Genomic DNA, 18,308 nt, shown 5'->3' on the forward strand with positions numbered 1-18,308 from the left:
GTCTACCGTTTATTATCTTCACTGTTTGACTATGTTTGTTGCACAAGAATAAATAAATAGAATCGGATGCCTTGTAAATTTCCAGGTCGATTTTGTTTGCTCAGTGGTGGTGAGGACAACAACTTCCATGATTTAACACTGCTTCACAACCTCATCAAAATGCAGAAGAACTCTAGTGGCCAAAGTTGAATATTCAATATTGTACATAAGGTTGTAATTGGTCATTCAACCTTCAAGACAAGTGTAAATATCCACTTCCTTGAAAAGGCGGTCAATAAAACACAGTCTGCAGGATCGCACAACATAGTAATGAAGTTGCCAATGAGGTTAACTTATCTGCACATGGGCGTAGATGATGTATTAATGCAGTGTGTGTTTTTTAATTTCACCCTACATGTCTCACATCCTTCATCCCTGACTTTGTTCGCAGAGCTTACCTTCACATGGATTTTCAACGAGTACCCATCGTTTATCATCCAGGACACGCGGCGATTTGTGTCCCAGAAGACCGGCAACCTCTACATCGCCAAAGTGGAGCCGTCTGATGTGGGCAACTACACATGTGTAGTCACCAACACCGTCACCAAGAGCAGCGTGCAAGGACCGCCAACCCCCCTAGTGCTGCGGGTCGATGGTATGAAAACACACCACTTTCTAAAAACAACAAGATTTAGTGCTGTCACAATTAAAAGTGGAGCAGGTTTAATTCCTTAAGTAAGCTGTAGCCTAACAAGATAACCAGTTGGTGAAAGGTGATCATGTATTATTCCTGTTAAATGTTTACAGCAATCTTAATTTACAGTTATTTCGGTGAATATTCAGCAAAATGTAGTTGTTCACTGTCTGGTGCTGTTGAAAAATGGAATCTTGAGATTGTACGCACTGCCGCTGAAAGAAGACTGCCTTTGCTGCTCAGTATGCCCAACAGAGCAGGGAGTCTCTTGGTTAAACAGTCTGGCTGATCAAATCATCAAAAGTTTTTTCTTTGAAGTTGACTTTTATCCAGCTGACTGGTTTGGAAAAAAGGACTGGTGTGGACCCCATCAGGCAACAAGCAGCTGCATCATTTCATCTTCGTTTTCTTTTCATGTTGAAACAAGTTGATTAATCTTGGTAGATGTTTGATACCAAGTAGACCACCTCTATAGTGAAATTTATCGATTGTATTATAACTAGTCCGGTGGTGAGAAAAGTCTGCTGTAGACACCTCTCTCCCTGAGAGATCACCTAAACTTTGTTTTGATTATATTGCTCTTTGACCTTTTCAGGCCTTAAACTGGAAAAAATAATCTCTTTAACTGAACTCTGTGGCATTTTGTTTCTTTTCGTAACTCCAGGTGTGATGGGTGAATATGAGCCAAAGATCGAAGTTCAGTTCCCTGAAGTCGTCCCCGTTGCGAAGAGCTCAACTGTCAAACTGGAATGCTTTGCACTCGGAAAGTATGTCCCACTGAGTATTATTATGCCACAGTCATAACTATGCTATAATTTGTTTACTGCACCAATCTCAGCTGCATGATAATGTGTGGAGACCCTTGTGAAGTGATTTTGAGCAGATTTCACATTTTAATGATTCCTTCAGGTTCTGAATACACAAAGAAAAAACCATCACCAGTCTCACATTAATTTAACATTGACGTGCTTTATCAGTGTCCCCTAATATTCCCTTGTGTCATTTCCTGAATGTGTTTTCAATTAAGCTAAATCAGTAGATAAAACGATCATCAGGAGTATTTTTCATTTCATGGCCTCGCTGTGTGTATTTTATCTTTGTATCTTTAGCCCGGTGCCAACCATCAGCTGGAGAAGAGTGGATGGAGCCTCTTTTGGCAGGAAGGTGGACATTAATAAAGCCAGCGGCGTTTTAGAGATCCCTTACTTCCAGCAGGAGGATGCCGGGATATACGAATGTGTAGCTGAAAACAGCAGAGGAAGAAACTTGGTTAAAGGGAAACTGTCTTTCTATGGTGAGTAGGCGGATGGTTTCTGCTGACTTTGATTCTAAAAGTTATGTTATTCACACGTCTTTTCTGAGGAACAAGTCAACTTTCTGATAACTTTTACATTTATAGACCTCTTTCAAATCTTCTACCCATTGATTCATAGCCTCAAAGGTTCACTTCGACCTTGCCTGATCAAAAATCTTGCAGAATCAAAGGTTGGCTTTGATGTGAGACTAACAAAAAGTTTTATTTGTTGTCTGGCAATCTGTAGCTTTTATTAGAACTCATATATAACTGCATCATACAGTGGAATGTGTGGAATGTGGTAGTAAATTAAGCTATTAACAGTAGTTCATTTCTGACAAGCTCTTGTTTTGTGCCAGCGGCCAACAGGGGCCGTGGTGCACAACGATTTATACCACCTTTCAGGGAGAGGTGATTTTTCCGTCACCAACACTGGACTTATGGCCCATATTCTGAGTAGCTTTTAATGGCCCTTGATGAAGGATTTTTTATGGTTTCTCTCTCCATTATTTTGCTGTTTATGCATCGATGGTGTCCGCCCACAAGGCCCTGTAGGGATGTGCTTGACTGAAATCATCAAATCACGATTTTTCTTTCCTGTGAAGGAGGATGCCTTTGATATGATAATGCAGGGTTTTTTCAGCACCTGTGGGTAAAGATGAAATGCTCACAGTACCTGTAGGTAGGCTGGGGATTAAGCATGCTTAACTTTAAAGAGGAGTGTTCATAAAACAGTATTCTGACTGGATCTTGATTAGCTAAGAGTCTAAAAGCTGGTATATGCTCATGTCATGATCATTTGGTCAATAAGGCCATGATGTTTAAACTTGGACCTATCTCTCTCTTTGCACCATGTTGCATGGCTCCGATAATGCCCTATCTCCACTGTAGCTGTGTGGAAGTCATGTTTCCCCTTGTAAGATTTAAGTCTCCTCTCATCACAAAGACTCACAGACTGGCCGGCCGCCAGCCAGGTGATAAAAATCTGTAATCTCATTTTAAACTCTCATAGACAGGCATTTGTGGGACATCCATCAACTATATGGAAGAATAGGAGAATCAATATTGGGATTTGGTGTTTGCAACACCCTACCCATGCGGACACGGAAACAATAAGGGCGGACTTCTCTTTCGATTCTCCACTTAATTGTCCTTCTGTAGTTCCAGGGGATATGAAATCAGATCATGGTTTGGCAGTTGACTGCATTTGAATGGGCTCGCACACGATTAGATTGACTTTGCATAGAAAATGCTTGCATCATGTCTGCGTTTCCATTTTGTTATCTCTGATGTTCTCATTTGTAATATTGTTAACAGGATTTCATGTGATATTTGTTTCTGTATAGCAGCAGACCTTAAACTGGGGTGGGGGCACTGAGGCATGGGGGGGATTAGTATGATTTATGTTGTTTGCTGCTGTTAGCTGAGGCTATCTCACTGACCTTTATCTCACTAAAATTCACTTGGATAATTATTTATTAGTTGCACACTATTGTAAGAAATAGGGGTGGAAGCAATTTTGAATGTGGATGAACAAAATATGTTTATTATCCAATTTATTTTGAGAAAAGTATGCAAAGAGGGCATGTTTTTTTTCAAACAAAATATTGTCTTAGTTTTCAAACTGCTGCTCACACTCACACTCTCCTCTAAATGTTTTACTAAATCCTTGTTTCTTCTCATCAAGTAAACTGGATGCATACAGCACTGTTACCAAAGATAGGAAATTCTTGATCACTTTGTTGTCATCTTTACATTTAATTTTGCCTGTTAAGTTGTTTGGCACACAGGTTTAAAACTCCAACTGTTTTGGAAAGGATATGATAGTCAGTGTCACTCCAAAACAACCCCTCCGGGGTTCTCTGAGCACATTACGACTGATTTAAACAGATTCACATTCAACACTCGTAAGCACATTATGCCCTAGTGATAGAAGAGACGGTTTTTGTATGGAAACAGCTTAAGTCCCTGTGTGTTGATGAGTATTTGCTCTGCTTATAGGCCCATGTCACTGGTTCTACCCCAGCGACTGACCTAGCTTTACTCTCATGATCCTGAAAAATGATACTTTTTCAATTAGGACATATTAATTGTATTGTATTATTAAAGTTGTTACATAATCAAAGTAACACAGCACGGCAAGCAGAGCAGGCTGACTTAAATACCTTGTTCCCCCTGACCCTGGCAGGGTGTATTTTATTTATGTGGGTGCTTCACAAGGGCCATAAATCTTCTTACACGGTCGCCACAGATAAGGTGCTAGTCATTTGTATGACAGCAGGAGCAGGATCATAAATATTGAAGCCGTTTCTATGGATTTCTGATGTTTCAAAAGACAAACAGGAATGTAATTAACTACATTGGTAAAAAAAACTATTCATTGTCAGAATAACATCAAATATGTTACTGTTAGTTAATTACAGTTCTTGTAAAAGATCTGCATCAATATACTGCAGCTGATTAAAGCAAATATAAATCTTATCTTTTAGCCTTTAACCTCACCGCGAACAGTGTTAACAGTGTCAAACATTCACTTTTGATCCGTTCTCATTTAAACCTCATACAGAGTGTTAAGTAGAGGTCAGAGTGGGTTAAATGGAAGTAATTGCCTGCTTGGTTGGCTCATTGATTTATTGTGAAAGCGCTGCACAGTGGCAATGCGCAAGCGGTTGTGTTGCATTTAATTTACAGTATGTGGTTTGTGACCTCTCAGCTGCACCTCACTTGACCGAGAAGCCTCAGGATGTTCAGAAGACCATAGATGACACTCTGGTGTGGGAGTGTAAAGCCAGCGCCAAGCCCAAACCTTCGTACCGCTGGCTGAAGAACGGAGAGCCCCTGGATCCCATGGAGGTAAGAGATTGTTCTTAAATTGTGTTTTCCGTTAACACAATATTGATTTCTCAATTCCCCTGCACTATAGTAGGCTGGATCCTCACCTTCAACTTTAAAATTAAAAGAAAAAACTCCATCCATCCATCAATAGTGCTTATCTTCTGAGGGTTGTGGGGCGAACAGCCAATCCAGCTTGGGTGGGAGGTGGGGTATCTCAGGGCCAACGTGCACAGACAAACAACTGTTACCACTCACATTCACACCTACAGTCAATTTAGAGTCTCCATTTAATCTAACTCCAATCTGCATGTGGATGTACTGAGGGAGCAAGACTGCACAGAGAAACCATCTTTATATGAGGTGCAAACCACTGAGCAAGAAACAAAACAAATAAGAAACATGAGATTATCTGTGGTGATTTGCGCTCTGCAACACCTTTTTGACAACACACATATCATAAATGCGGAAAGTTGTATTACTCAATTTAACAGGTTTTCATCTGAATGGTACTGTGTCAATATTTCTTTGTTAATACGACAGCATCTCAGTCAGTGGGAATAAGTATGTGTTACCACAATGTTTCCTGCATCCATTAGTCTCAGAGGCACACGCTAGAGGGGTGGCTGTGGCTAAGGGGGTTCGATCCCAGTCTGAACCATTTACATACTGAAGTGTCCTTGGGCAAAATACTGAGCCCCTAATTGTCATTTATAGAAAAAGTGGGTGATAAACTTTACTGTAAAGCGCTTTGAGTGGCCATCAAGACTAGAAAAGCGCTATATAAATACAGATCATTTAGATTGTTACACTGATAGATTGATTGCCACCAGTTTAATTATTTGTAGTCAGAAGGGAGTTTAAGAAAAGGAAGCAGGGAGAGAGAGAGGGATGACATATAGTTAAGGACTCTGGCTGGATTCAAATGGTTCCAACTCATAGGCTTGTACTTGGCAAGAACAGGCTACCTCGAAATGGCTGAATTTGCTTGGGACTTAATTTGGCATCCAAAGTGTGTGTGTGTATGTATGTGTGTGAGTGTTCAGGGACAGGGTTTTATGTGTTTTGCAAGGAAGCCAAAGTGATGCCATTTTCTGCCTGTCATCAACCAGGGACTCAACAATTCAGCACTCAATCTCCCCTATCTGCTACTCTCAATTTTGTCATTAAGTCCCTTCTCTCTGGGGAGGGTGACAAAAAAGCCTTATCATCCAAAATACGTTTCACATTTAGGCAATTTGCCTCATGTTGTGTTATTGTGCTGCTGGAGTTGGTGCTCTTTCTGCCTAACTCCAGCGCATCACATTTGCTGATAGTGTCACTATTTGGATTGGGTAACGAGCCCAAGATTGGCCTGCTGTTTTGTTGTCTTTTTGGCTGGGGGGGTGGTATAGTTTTGTCTAACTTGGATTGAGGGCTGGGAACTTACATTAGAGAGCTAAATGTTGGTGCACTCACAATGAAAAAGATTATAAAGTTTTGCCATAAAAATTGGTAGCTATTTATGACAGAGGATTATCAGCAAATTCTGCAAGTGGAGCGAATAAAAATCTAATCCGTACGAATGGTCATCGTCTACTTTACTTGGCTCTAGTATTTTGTGAGAATTGATCGATTGTCAAAGGTCATTTCCTCTGTTTGCCACAAATCCTTAACCACCAGAAACCCTTATCTCCATTATTGGGGCGTAAAAGCGGTGACAGAGCGGCTGATATTGTTTTTAGTCCTGGATACAACTTCTAGTTTGTGACGTGATATCAATATCAACCAAATACCAAAGTCAGAACTTGTGAATTTACTGACATCACGTATTTTTTAACTGAATCATCAATTTGAAAAAAAAAAAAAAAAATGTAATTCTTTGTCTTTGTTGTTTTCCTCGCAGTATTTTTCCTGCGATGCCAAGCTACGATTAGCTTGCTAACATTAGCATACACTGGCAAAAGACAAAATAGTTTATTTTCCAGTTTCTGCACTGCAGCCTCTTAAAATCACCACAATACCATCACACATACAGTCACAAAGGCGTGTAGTTAGGATAAAATGAAGGCCAAGGTCAAAGATGGGTGTGGTCTGACCCGTGAGTACCTCCCTCTTCGCAGAATTTTCCTGATGATATAATAATGACTATACTGCTTACTCATGAGTTGGGACGTCAGCATGTTAGCGGGCATCATGACTGGCGTGATCCCATCGCACGATAGTCGCTAGATTATAAATTACGTTGAAATAAAAGTCCTGTGGCAGGTGGCCAAGGTAACCTATTCTCCGTACATGTGGCTATATTAATGAGATGGGGTGTTACCATTTTCAAAATGCCACCGTCAACTGCGGCAACAGTAAATCAATTTCCAAATCCAAAGGTCAGCGATGTAGAGGGAGAGAGAGGGAGAGAGGAAGACCAAAGGGGCTATTTGTTATTCCTCATTAGAATGGATCAGTCCTCCTATCCCTCTCTCCCTCTCTCTCTCTCTTTATCTCAGTATCTCTGGTGCACTCTTTCTCTTTCTTATTCTCTCATTTAAGCTTTTTCTCCCTCCCTCCCACTTCTTTCCCTGTCTCTCTCTCTCTCTCTCTCCACCTCATTTTGGGCCGCCTCCAAGGGAATTAAATGGCACAGAGGAGGGCTGTCACTTCAAAATGTCACCGTACTGAAACAAGGACCTGCGCTCACTTGTATTTTTCCACTCCAACAACAGCTCCCTCTTTAGTTACATACGTGAGTGTGTTTTTGAGATTTTTCTACCTTCGACCTCCAAAAGCTAGGGACCTGCTTTCTGAAGGAGGTACTGTGTTCCGTGATCTGCCTTTTCAAAGCTCAACTGTGCTGCTATCAGAGAACAGTCAAACATAATTAATGATGGCCATAAAGCAGACGAATGCAGTCATTTGTCTCTGCTGCTAAAGAGATTGTGATAGAGCCACCACGGAGTCTCTGAGGGTTTTTTAATAGGGCAATGGGTACAGAGTAGTGTGGCAGCAGCCCATGCACTTACAGATCTCTTTCATCTCGCATCCCCCTGGGCGCTTGCACCGTGTAACCTAAAAGGACCATCTATTATCTATTCAAAGTTGCTATGGCTCACCCTCCCTCTCTCGCTCTCTCCCTCCATCCCGCCCCTACTCCTTCTTTCTCTCTTTCTGGTCCTCTCCCTGTCTAGCTCATCCTTTTTTCCCCTTAAAGCCAAGTAAGCATCCAGTCCTGGCCGAAATGCCAAGGACTTGTGTTCCACTAGCACACTACCCAGGATTCCCTTTGGCGCTGGCTCTAGCGCCAGGTCAGCTTTGTGTCCCGTCATGAAAGAACCCCTTTTGAAGATCCTCAGCAGTATCACTGACTAATGTTAAGGGACAGTCCTTGTCCTTTCAAGCGGCCGTGTTGTAATGATTCCAGACGACAGACAGACTGGCGGCAAGACCCTCTGGACTACTTAGTCAGTGACATTAAAAGGTCCGGCTAAACTCAATGGGAAAGATCAAGGGCGAGAACAATGAGAGCTGCCACACTCAAATTGCCACAACTATAAAAAGGGAGCAGAAAGCTTGTGCCAAACCCGTGTAAAGGTCAAATAAAGCAATGGGGACAAAAACACCAACTTTACAACACCTGATGTTGTTATTATGCTCTACACTCCTTAAAGGCAGTTTAAAAATGACATGCTTTTATTTTTTAACAAACAGCATCACCTGCTGAGCATTTTTTTCTCTGACACCCAATGCTCTCCATGATACTTAGTGGAGAACAAACTATCCTGCGTGCTGCAGTTACTCCTGATTAACTCCCTAGAGCTCTGATTTTAGCCACAGTTTTAAGATGTCCCAGTGCTATGTTAAGCAGCGGGTTACATCCACTCACCGCGGGCCTATTAAGACCACAGAAAATTAGCAGTGTTTCAATTATCACCCCCCCCCCCCCCCAAGGAGAGGAAAAGTGTGGCTAAAGCTTAAATTAGATCAGGCCATTCATCAGAGTGAATATAGTTAGCATTGGGGTACTTACAATGGCAATACATAGCCCTAATTACTCACCTCAGAAGAGTTTTAGTCCAGGATTTCTATTATGTAATAGTGTTTTGAACTTTATTCAATTTCTTATATTAAGTGAAAGGTCAGGACACAACCGTGTAAATTGCGCTGAATAAGTAATAAATGTTAGTTTTGTCTAAATGAAGGTGAATGACCCAAATTTCTGAATGCAAAACAAAACATGTAAATATTAGATTGAAGCACAGACATATAACAAGATATTTGAAAAAAAGCCCATTTGATACATGAGAAGTAGTAGAATGAACAGTTACATTACAACTTTTATTATTTCATCCAACATTTTAACCAATGTCTAGAATAAAACAGTGATGCAGTTATAAATTGCAGTTATAACAGTTTACAGACTGTATGGTTTAATCATTATATCGGATGGTTTGATTATAATTGTCCTTTTTTCACCAACAGAACAGAGTATTGTAATGTCCTCTTCACAGTTAAAGCTGTTCAGCAGCTGAAGGTCAACTAAAATGCAGCAGCCTACATTCTGATTAGGACTAAAAACTGTAATCATCACCCAATTGCTAAACAACTCCACTGACTATAACAGGACTGACTTTTTTGCTCCTAGTCTGTATGAAGCATTTAATAATCTGACCCAAGATTATATATGTGACATGTGACCAGTTTATCTACCGGCCTAATCCTGGTCAAGCGACAGTCGATTGCTTTCCTCCAAATTCCAAGAGTGCAATCAAAATCTGGAGACAGCGATTCTGTTGTTTATGCACCTTCCAACATCCTACCTGCTGAAAAGAAGTTTGCATGCTGTCTGTCTTTATTAATGTGAGAGACAGGTTATTAATGTGAGAGACAGGCAGTGCACCCCCTTACCCTAGCAACAGCAGACAGACACAGTTAATGACAAGCCTGAGAACCAGATATTATTTTTGAGGACAGACGGAAACTGAATATTGGATGTAAGTGTCCAGAAACATGGACAATGGGACACAGCAGAGAAACAGTATGATTTTAATTACAGTGCTTTCATCACATATTATTTCAGCAAGTACTTATTACCTGAATGAGCACACACAGACACCAGCAGAGAGGAGGATTGGATTTAAACCTGGGGCTGTATTGGGGCTTATATTTACACCAGAGGGCGAGCACCTTCTGCTGACTGTTCACCTTGTCAAAACCAGTTTATGTTTGTTGTCAGGTTTGCTCTGCAGCTTCCATTCACAAGTCACGTGGTCGTTAAATGCATATATGTGTGTGTGTGTGTGTGTGTGTGCGTGTGTGTGTGTGTCTTCAGCAGGACAGAGTTCAGGCGAATAATGGAGTGCTGACAATCAATAACTTGAATCTGGCTGACATCGGCATGTACCAGTGTGTGGCAGAGAACAAGCATGGCCGAATATTCACCAACGCAGAGCTGCGAGTCATAGGTAAGTCCAAACGCATGCAAGACTGTAGATTTCTCTAAATGCACTGTGTGAACTTGTGCTTGGGCCGTTTCCGTGATGATTTTTAAATGGTAACCGATGGACACATTTTTTGGGCGAATGTTGCCAAAATTGTAAAACACCAGCCAGCTTGGTGGAGCACTACAATGTAATTAAAGGTACATTTGAGGTCATATCTCCTACACTTACAGTCATATTGGCAGAACATTTGCTACACATGTCTGAAACATGTGTAGTGCATTTATTTTGCCAACTGGCTTACCAACATATTCTATTTAAAAAACCCTAATGCTCTTAATCCTCATTCTGAAGGCTAAACACATTGTCCAACCTTTTAAATGAAAGCTGAAAGGCATAAGTCCAATTTTGTGTCTATTTTTTCCTCGGCGGAGGCTAAAACATTTAGGTCCACAATTCTTCGCCTGAAGAACCTTGTCCAGAAGTGCACGGCATCAAGTCACATAATCAAGTGACCACATGAGATGCTGGTCTGCCGTCAGGTTGGAAAATGGGAGTGAGCGGTTAGCTGCAGCAGGAACACAAGAGCAACACTTTGCTTGGTTTCTATAGTTACGTGTTGTGATTTTTAAGCACATAGGCTAATTTCCTTTTTGGTTTTCCCAGAGTACTGCTGTGTGTTAATGTGTAATCCTACTTTTTTCTATTTAACTGTAAAAAGCAGAGACATTACAAATATGATTGTCTTGACTGGGGCGTCCCCCCCGAGTGCTCTATAAGGATCACTTGTACACCTAATTATCCAATCAGCCAATCACACGTCAGCAGTATAATGGATACACTCATGCTGATACAATTCAGGAGCTTTTCTTCACAAACATCATAAATTATGTGATTCTAGTGACTTTGAATGTGGCATGATTGTTGATGTCATATGGTTATATAGATTGAGTATTCCTGAAACTGATCTCAGATGAGCCAAATAAATAAAAAGAGTTTCTTGTAGGTAGAGGGAAAATTTCCACCAACAGGTAAATAAATATGAAAAGATAAGTAGACATTAAAAAAAATTAGTTGTAGTTGAGCATATCAATTGCATTAGGGATAGAAGCACTCTTTTTTCTTGCCATAGCTTTATATAATTTTCCTGTAAGAGCAACGCAAACTCCGGTGGGGAGTGTGTGCGTTTCTGGAGCTGATTAGAGCTGTAGAGATCCACTACAGCTTTTACTGGTGGCCTATATTCTCCCCTGTTTGCTGAACCTTATCTGCTAAAATACAAGCCGTAGCGCTGTCCTCAGAAGTTTTGGATGAGAGGGTATCCAGCTGGGGTCAGTTCTTCTCGCAGTCGAACACGGAGAAACTTTCTGCTCCCGCAGTTATTTCACGCACGTTCAGGTGTTTCATCAAGTTCATTGCATTGCCAGGCTTGTCAGCAATGTTCTTTCTGCATATTCATATAAAATATATTTGCAGATAAAAATGGAGCCACACTTTTGATTTCTTAGACACTTTTATACCTACTTTGCGACACACACTGCACTCAAGCCTCTCAAAATACAACAACACACAAGCACACACACACACACACACACTGGCACACAAGGCCTATATCGTTTAGTTTCTGCTGCTCACCTTTATGATGTGTGTGTGCAAGTTAGACAGCCAATCACCAGCATTATTAGATCTTGGTTCAAACATGCTACATGCTTACTGGCTCATAAATGCGGAAGAGTATGACTAGAGTATTGACATTTTGTATTACAAGGCTTTTGATATCTAGGGTTAAGGCTTTTGTAACCAGTCTTAGCCCCTTAATACCAGTCTATCATTATTTGAATGCCACAATTTATCGAACCATGTGCATCCCCTTATGGCAACAACTTACAATCTTAGTTTCTCCCAGAAAGATAAAGCACTACCTTACGAAGAAAAATGATCGCATTAACATGACGATGAATTCATTGTACTAAGAGGACTCCCCAGTCTCCAGCTCTTAATCCATCTGGGATGTGGTAGAATGGGAGATTGGCGAAGTGAACCTCTTTCTTACAAATCTGCACGGATTATGTGAAGCAGTCATGTCTGTTAACATGGAGCAGAATCTCGAAGGAATATTTCCAACATCTAATGGAATCCATGCCATGAAGAATTGAAGCTGTATTGAGAGGGAGACTCGACGCAGCATTAGTATGATGTTCGTGTGCGGTTTAATGCCTGTTGGCCATATTGATAGACATTTTGAGAGATAGAAGTGAAAGATTTCCCTTTATTTACTGTCTTGCAATAATCATTAAATTTCACTTGTTCAATTTTCTTTTTCCAGAATGGCACTAAAAAGATTTCTCGTTGTACTTGTTCCACTGTCTTCCAGGATTGCTACCTATTTAAAGCTCCCAGGAAGAAAATCCCAGTGATTTCAATATTCATTTGCCATTAAACTCTGCAATCAACGAATAACTTCATACTGATGATTTGAAAGCAAACATGTCTATTGCAGTGACAGACAATGAAACGTTGTCATTCAGTAACAAACTTCATACCGTTTACTTGCCGCGTCTGTCTCCCTGTGGTGTAAAGCAACACCAATCTTAACTTTGTTCTGCTTCCACTGAAGTTAGCATGCTCAGCAGCAAGCTCCTGTCCAGCTGGCTCATCTCATCACCTTTCATTTGCGAGTCACTGTAGCGTACAGTCTGCACAGAAGAAGTAGCACAACTCGAAGGACGTGTTTGAAGCCCTTTTCTGAATCACAATCAGGTGTTATTACCAAGCAGGTTCACACATCCAAGGACTTTGCTTTTGCATTTCCTGTTAATGCTACAATGGCTGAAGCTGTTGGCAAGCGACCATCACCACCACCTGCTCCTGCGGCAAGAAAACAGGTTCATGACAAACAGCACTTTTAAGATAAGAGTTCAAATACATTCCGCCCATGTGTTTTGAGAAGACAACTATGACAAATATCTCCTCTGTTGATTAATGAAACTCTGGCAGTTCACACTTAGTGTCAAGAACGAATGCTGAGGTGCTCCGTGTATATTAATACGTGTGTATTAAGTTGTGTATTTCTGTGTATGCACGTACACCAGCATGCGTTGGCAGGTGCTCAGCCATGTCACTGGCGCCAGGCTGTGTGTTCACTTTGAAGAGCTTTCCGCTGAGTCGGTGCGCATACAAAACAGCTCCAGACGACGGCGCCTTAGTAATTAAGGCCTAAAGGAGCGGCAACAAAGCCTCCTTCTCGTTTTACATTCTCTCGTTTTTGCTTCAGATCCTTGGGGCTTAATTCGTAATGCATAATGTCCTTCTAAGGAAAATTCAGGGATCTAGACAACCCACTTTCCTCTAAAAGAAATATCTTCCTGAAACAGATGTACCGCGTCTGTATTGATGTGTGCATGTGAGGCTCCCTGTGTGTGAGGCACACGTGTGTATGTGTGGGGAGAGGAAAGGAGGCGAGAGCTGACCTACCTAATGGATGGAGTGACCTGGATGTTTACAGGATGCCCCTCCGATGTCATTTTTGCAACAGCTCTACCCCTTTGCTCCTCTCTCTCTCCCTTTAGCACACAGTAAATGAAACCTCTTTCTCTCACTCACAGGACTTACGCTCCTCTCTTTCTATTTTTCTCCATCAGCCATCGCTCCAGACTTCTCCCAGAACTTGTTGAAGGCACAAACTCTGGCCCGACAGGGGGGCGACATTCTGATCGAATGCAAGCCTAGGATGTCACCTCGAGGCGTGATTTCTTGGAGGAAGGGGAAGGAAGCCCTCCGAGAGAGCCACAGGTACCAGGTTTCTTTGTGTAGAGCAGTAAGTGCGTTGTGTGTGGGATCACAGATGTTTAGTTTGTCTGTTCTACCTTCAGGGTAGTATTTCATCCGCTTGTTATTTCATTATTCCCTACTTGATATTCATAGTGACAAACTGCAAAGAAAGGAACCACAGTGGGAAACAACACAATTTAAACTGCATAACATGTTCTGCATTCCACCACTTCCTCCCTTTGCTCTATTCAAGTCTGCCCTGAACTCCGTTGTACTTTCCTCTCCTGCCTGTGCTCAGAGCTTGTCTCTGTTTACTTAAGGTAATTGGTTGTTCCTAGACTGCAGCGCTTGGATCGATGCGCTGATCTATCAGCTCATTAGCAGCATGTAAGGCCTGGAGGGTCATTAGAGCGAGAGGCAGAGGATGATCCAGACTACCAGTGAGACACGGAAGAAGCAGATGAAATCCCCAAAAGGACTGATCAGCGGCTAGCTGCTGAAATACAGACATTCTTCTGTGATAGTGATGGTGGCACCGGGGGAACTATAGGCGGACACCTTGTTTTATTAGAAATTAGGTTAAGTGCAGATCAATGCAATACTTGTTTGTTGGAGAGGAGCAGAAAAAAATAAATTGGTAATGAGACAAGAAAAAACACTTCTCCCCCTGAAGGTATAATGCTGTTCAAGGTAGAAGTAGCAGCAGTGGTTAGTGATTGATCCGCATTCATACTGTTTCTTCTCATGTTGAAGCAAACAGGAAGTGATTGGTTGAGAAGCTGGACACACATTTTGTTTGTTTCAAATGTAGAATCACCTGCAAAAAAGGGCCGTCACAGGAACCATATTTAATGATTTTATAAAATGTCACCATCTGGTTACATTTTCACTATTATAGTTACAAGAGCTAGAAAACAAGATTACAGTGGGAATCATTAACTTTCAGTTGTGCTTTCATAGTATTACATTGTATAACACCGAGTGCGACCTACACAAATCACGCATTTCCACTTTCTTCTTTGACATCATCTTTTTTATTTGCAGGAGGACAAGCACACCTGCTGGCACATGCAGTGACATGTGCCTGTACTTCCAGGGTGGTACAGTCAGACAGGGTGCTAGGGAAACTAAAGGTTTAGCTTAATACCGGGCTGAAACATCTTTTTTTTACCGGAGAGAGATGTTTTATTTGAGGGGGAGCAGCAGAATCAGCACGAAGATTATGTGTTGCAGAGGCCCTGCTAAATGTTGGACCCAGCTTGCAGATTTATCATCCTCTTAAGTATTGAGAGGAAAATGCATCCATACTGCAATGTGCAATGTCGGTCGAGCCCATAAAGGCAAAGATATCGCATTTGAGATTTAACGTTACAGCCCTGCCCTGAAGCGGCTGAGCTGCATACAAGATGTTGGGCTTTAACGTTATTGCAACATCTCTCGCAAACCCATTCCCCTGGTGCTGGCTCGTTAGCATTTGCTTTCCCCCCCATATCGAAGTGGAGCTGCTACCAATGCTATTACAGCAGTGGCACAACACTAATCCATCCCACTGGCTCAACTAAAATACCCATAATTCCTTCTAATCTTCCGGGGATAATGTTTTCAAGGATGTGGAGCAGGGGAGAACAAATCAAGGAAGAACAAGGCAGGATCTGATTAGTTAATGAAATCATGCGGTGATGATACCTACATCAGCTCATATCCCAGACTGTATAACAAGATATCCTTGTAAGTGTGTTTCAGTGCACTCACGAAGGCAGCTAGGAGGTTAACGATAGAGGGCTTACCCTAATTTAATTTCACCGCTGACCACTGCTAGCATCTGTAAAAGGGATATAGGAAGAAGCTCTTAGGAATATTACCTTTAGACTCAACCACTTTGAGATTGTTATGCTAAAAGATATTGCTTTATCATGTAAATTAATCCATTTATAATCCTGCTGCTAAAACACGGAGATCTTCTCCAGACGTGTTGCCAAAGCGGAGAGTGCATCGCTAGTGAATTAATTAAGGAGTGCCAGAGAAGACGGCAAGTTTCCCGTAATATACTGAGTTGATTATACAATCCTTCTTAAGTGGTTAGAATTATGTTTTTCATTTACAGTCTCTTAGTTTTTGTCACACCATAGGGAGACACAGTAGGCTTTCAAATTACAGCCAGCAGCTTACTTTATAAGGTTGAGGTGAAGCGGCTGTTTACGATATCTCTCTGCTCAAGATTTTATGTATCCCAAAAATTTCTCCAATACCTTAATTGCTCCAGGGCAACATTCGAGGGAAAAAGGGAACAAAGTGAGGGCATTTCACACCGATAACGCTCCGCACATCCTTATCCTGAACTGCTCCTTTGGAGCCTTGGGAGGAGGAAGCCTGACATAGGCTACTGCACACTTTAATGGCAAGTCTTATCCCTGTGACATCTCATATCCATAACTCTTTGTTATAGTCCATTACAAAGGAAGCCCTCAGTTCAGTAAGGAGAATATACCCCCGGTTCCATGGGGAATGGACTCTCTTGAAGAGGCAAATGTATTTTAATTCTTCCAGCCTTTAAGGCATTACGGGCCATTTTTGATCATGAGGGGAGGTCCAGGCCGCCTTCAAGGGATCTTTCAAGTTCTTCTTTGAAACATCGTCTCAACCCCATTACACCGTTGTGCGCAGTTCAGAAGATAAGAAGGGAGCTTCCAGTAAGGATTCTCAGGGCACAGCATTTATCAGTGGGCTAATACATTTGAAACGTGACTCAAGAAATTGTTATACAACCGAGTTTGGAAGGAAGTATCAAACAACTTGTCGAATATAATCTGATCAAATTGGCATGACCTTTCTGACTGAAGAAATTACCCGTGAATGGATTTTCCACTGTAGCGCCAGTTTCTGAAAGAGGTGAAGTTAAAGCATTTTCTCCCTTTTCTGCATCAGAAATGCCAATAACACATTTCTCCTACACACATTAAGTGTTTATTCAGAATTGCAATTTTTCTCTCTGACAAATGACTCTCATGAAACAATCCCATCATGTGGATATTATCCTGAATATACGTACTGTTGGCTAACAGTAAGTCGGCTAAATCAAATAACTGTTTAACATCCTGAAACACTAATCTGTGCTCATGAAGCTTCATAGTTTGTAATAACTTTGATAACATCAGGCCAAAATAAACTAACTAATCTATTTTTAACAACGTGATATTTTATTGATCCTTGCAGGGATCTTTTTCTTCATGTGTGCAGAGCTGCTGGAGTGTTACTGGGTGTATCTGATTTCTCAATTTCACTTTCATAATGAATCTTTTTAACAAATAGATAATTAGACTCTGTGGATTACAATCATAGATTCTATGTAAATATGGACAACACATCTCCATTTCCTCCAAATATCAAGAAAAGAAGCCAAAATATCCTGGATACCAATGCTGTCATCTTGCGCATTTGGGGTCTGTGCAGTAATAATCAGGGGATCGAGCAGCATCAAGTCACTAATTAAAACCAAACCTACTGGAAAAATAAATAAGAAGAACTTCCTACAACGAGTGAAACCATCTTTGATAAAAAATAAAGTGTTTGACCCCTATTCCATCCTCTAACATGGAGGAGGCAGAATTTTTTAACTTCTTTATCATGTCATCCATCTTTATGTATAATCTTTGATTACAACCTCATCAGGATAAGACCGTTTAGCCGAAATAAGACAAATATATATAATTAATGCAATTAACACAAAGAGTACAGCTAAATTATGTAAAAAATACAACATACTGCTCACACGTTATATATGAACAAACATCTTTAAACTGTATTTATTTCAGAATGATTACCTTGAGTTGCATTAGGAAAAGACAGAAATGACCAGAGCCTCAAATCATAGAAGGGCTGTGAAACATTTTTCAGTAATGTGAAAAAGACGGTGAATGGAGGAAGTCAGCAAAAACCTCTGTCACACTGTCTTTTCAGGGATGTGATAGATTACCTTCAGTAATTACAGAGATCAAAGGAGAGAATGAGGGAATCACATTTTCTCTGAATCAGCTGGAATGCCTCGATGACAGGAAAGACAAACGGATCAAACATGAATCTAAGGTATTATAAATTAATAATTTAGTGATTCGTTATCCCGGCGTAGTATTAGTGATATCTGATGGAAATGAATGGTCCTGTTGCATCATCCCCATGCTGAACACATTTATAAATCCATTTTGGCTTTTAATCAAACTCTTCTGTTCCGCATGTGGCTTTTCACTAGAAGAAGAATACATTTTGGCGTCAGGGTAAATAGAATGAATCAAACCATTAATGTTTTTTGTTGTGCGCCTCAGCAACCTGT

The 18,308-nt window shown here is 41.0% G+C and overlaps 1 protein-coding gene across 1 annotated transcript in view; it reads left to right on the forward strand.

Moving 5' to 3' along the window:
- Nucleotides 1-18,308, forward strand: part of cntn3a.1 (contactin 3a, tandem duplicate 1) — a 60,515-nt gene that overhangs the window by 25,716 nt on the left and 16,491 nt on the right. The window contains exons 8-13 of the mRNA XM_061074627.1: nt 431-634; nt 1,338-1,440; nt 1,783-1,967; nt 4,681-4,820; nt 10,102-10,234; nt 13,852-14,002. Of these exons, the coding sequence (XP_060930610.1) occupies nt 431-634; nt 1,338-1,440; nt 1,783-1,967; nt 4,681-4,820; nt 10,102-10,234; nt 13,852-14,002 (916 nt within the window). The remainder of the gene's footprint in view (nt 1-430; nt 635-1,337; nt 1,441-1,782; nt 1,968-4,680; nt 4,821-10,101; nt 10,235-13,851; nt 14,003-18,308) is intronic.

Source organism: Limanda limanda, chromosome 7 (genome assembly GCF_963576545.1).
Source record: "Limanda limanda chromosome 7, fLimLim1.1, whole genome shotgun sequence".
Taxonomy (NCBI): domain Eukaryota; kingdom Metazoa; phylum Chordata; class Actinopteri; order Pleuronectiformes; family Pleuronectidae; genus Limanda; species Limanda limanda.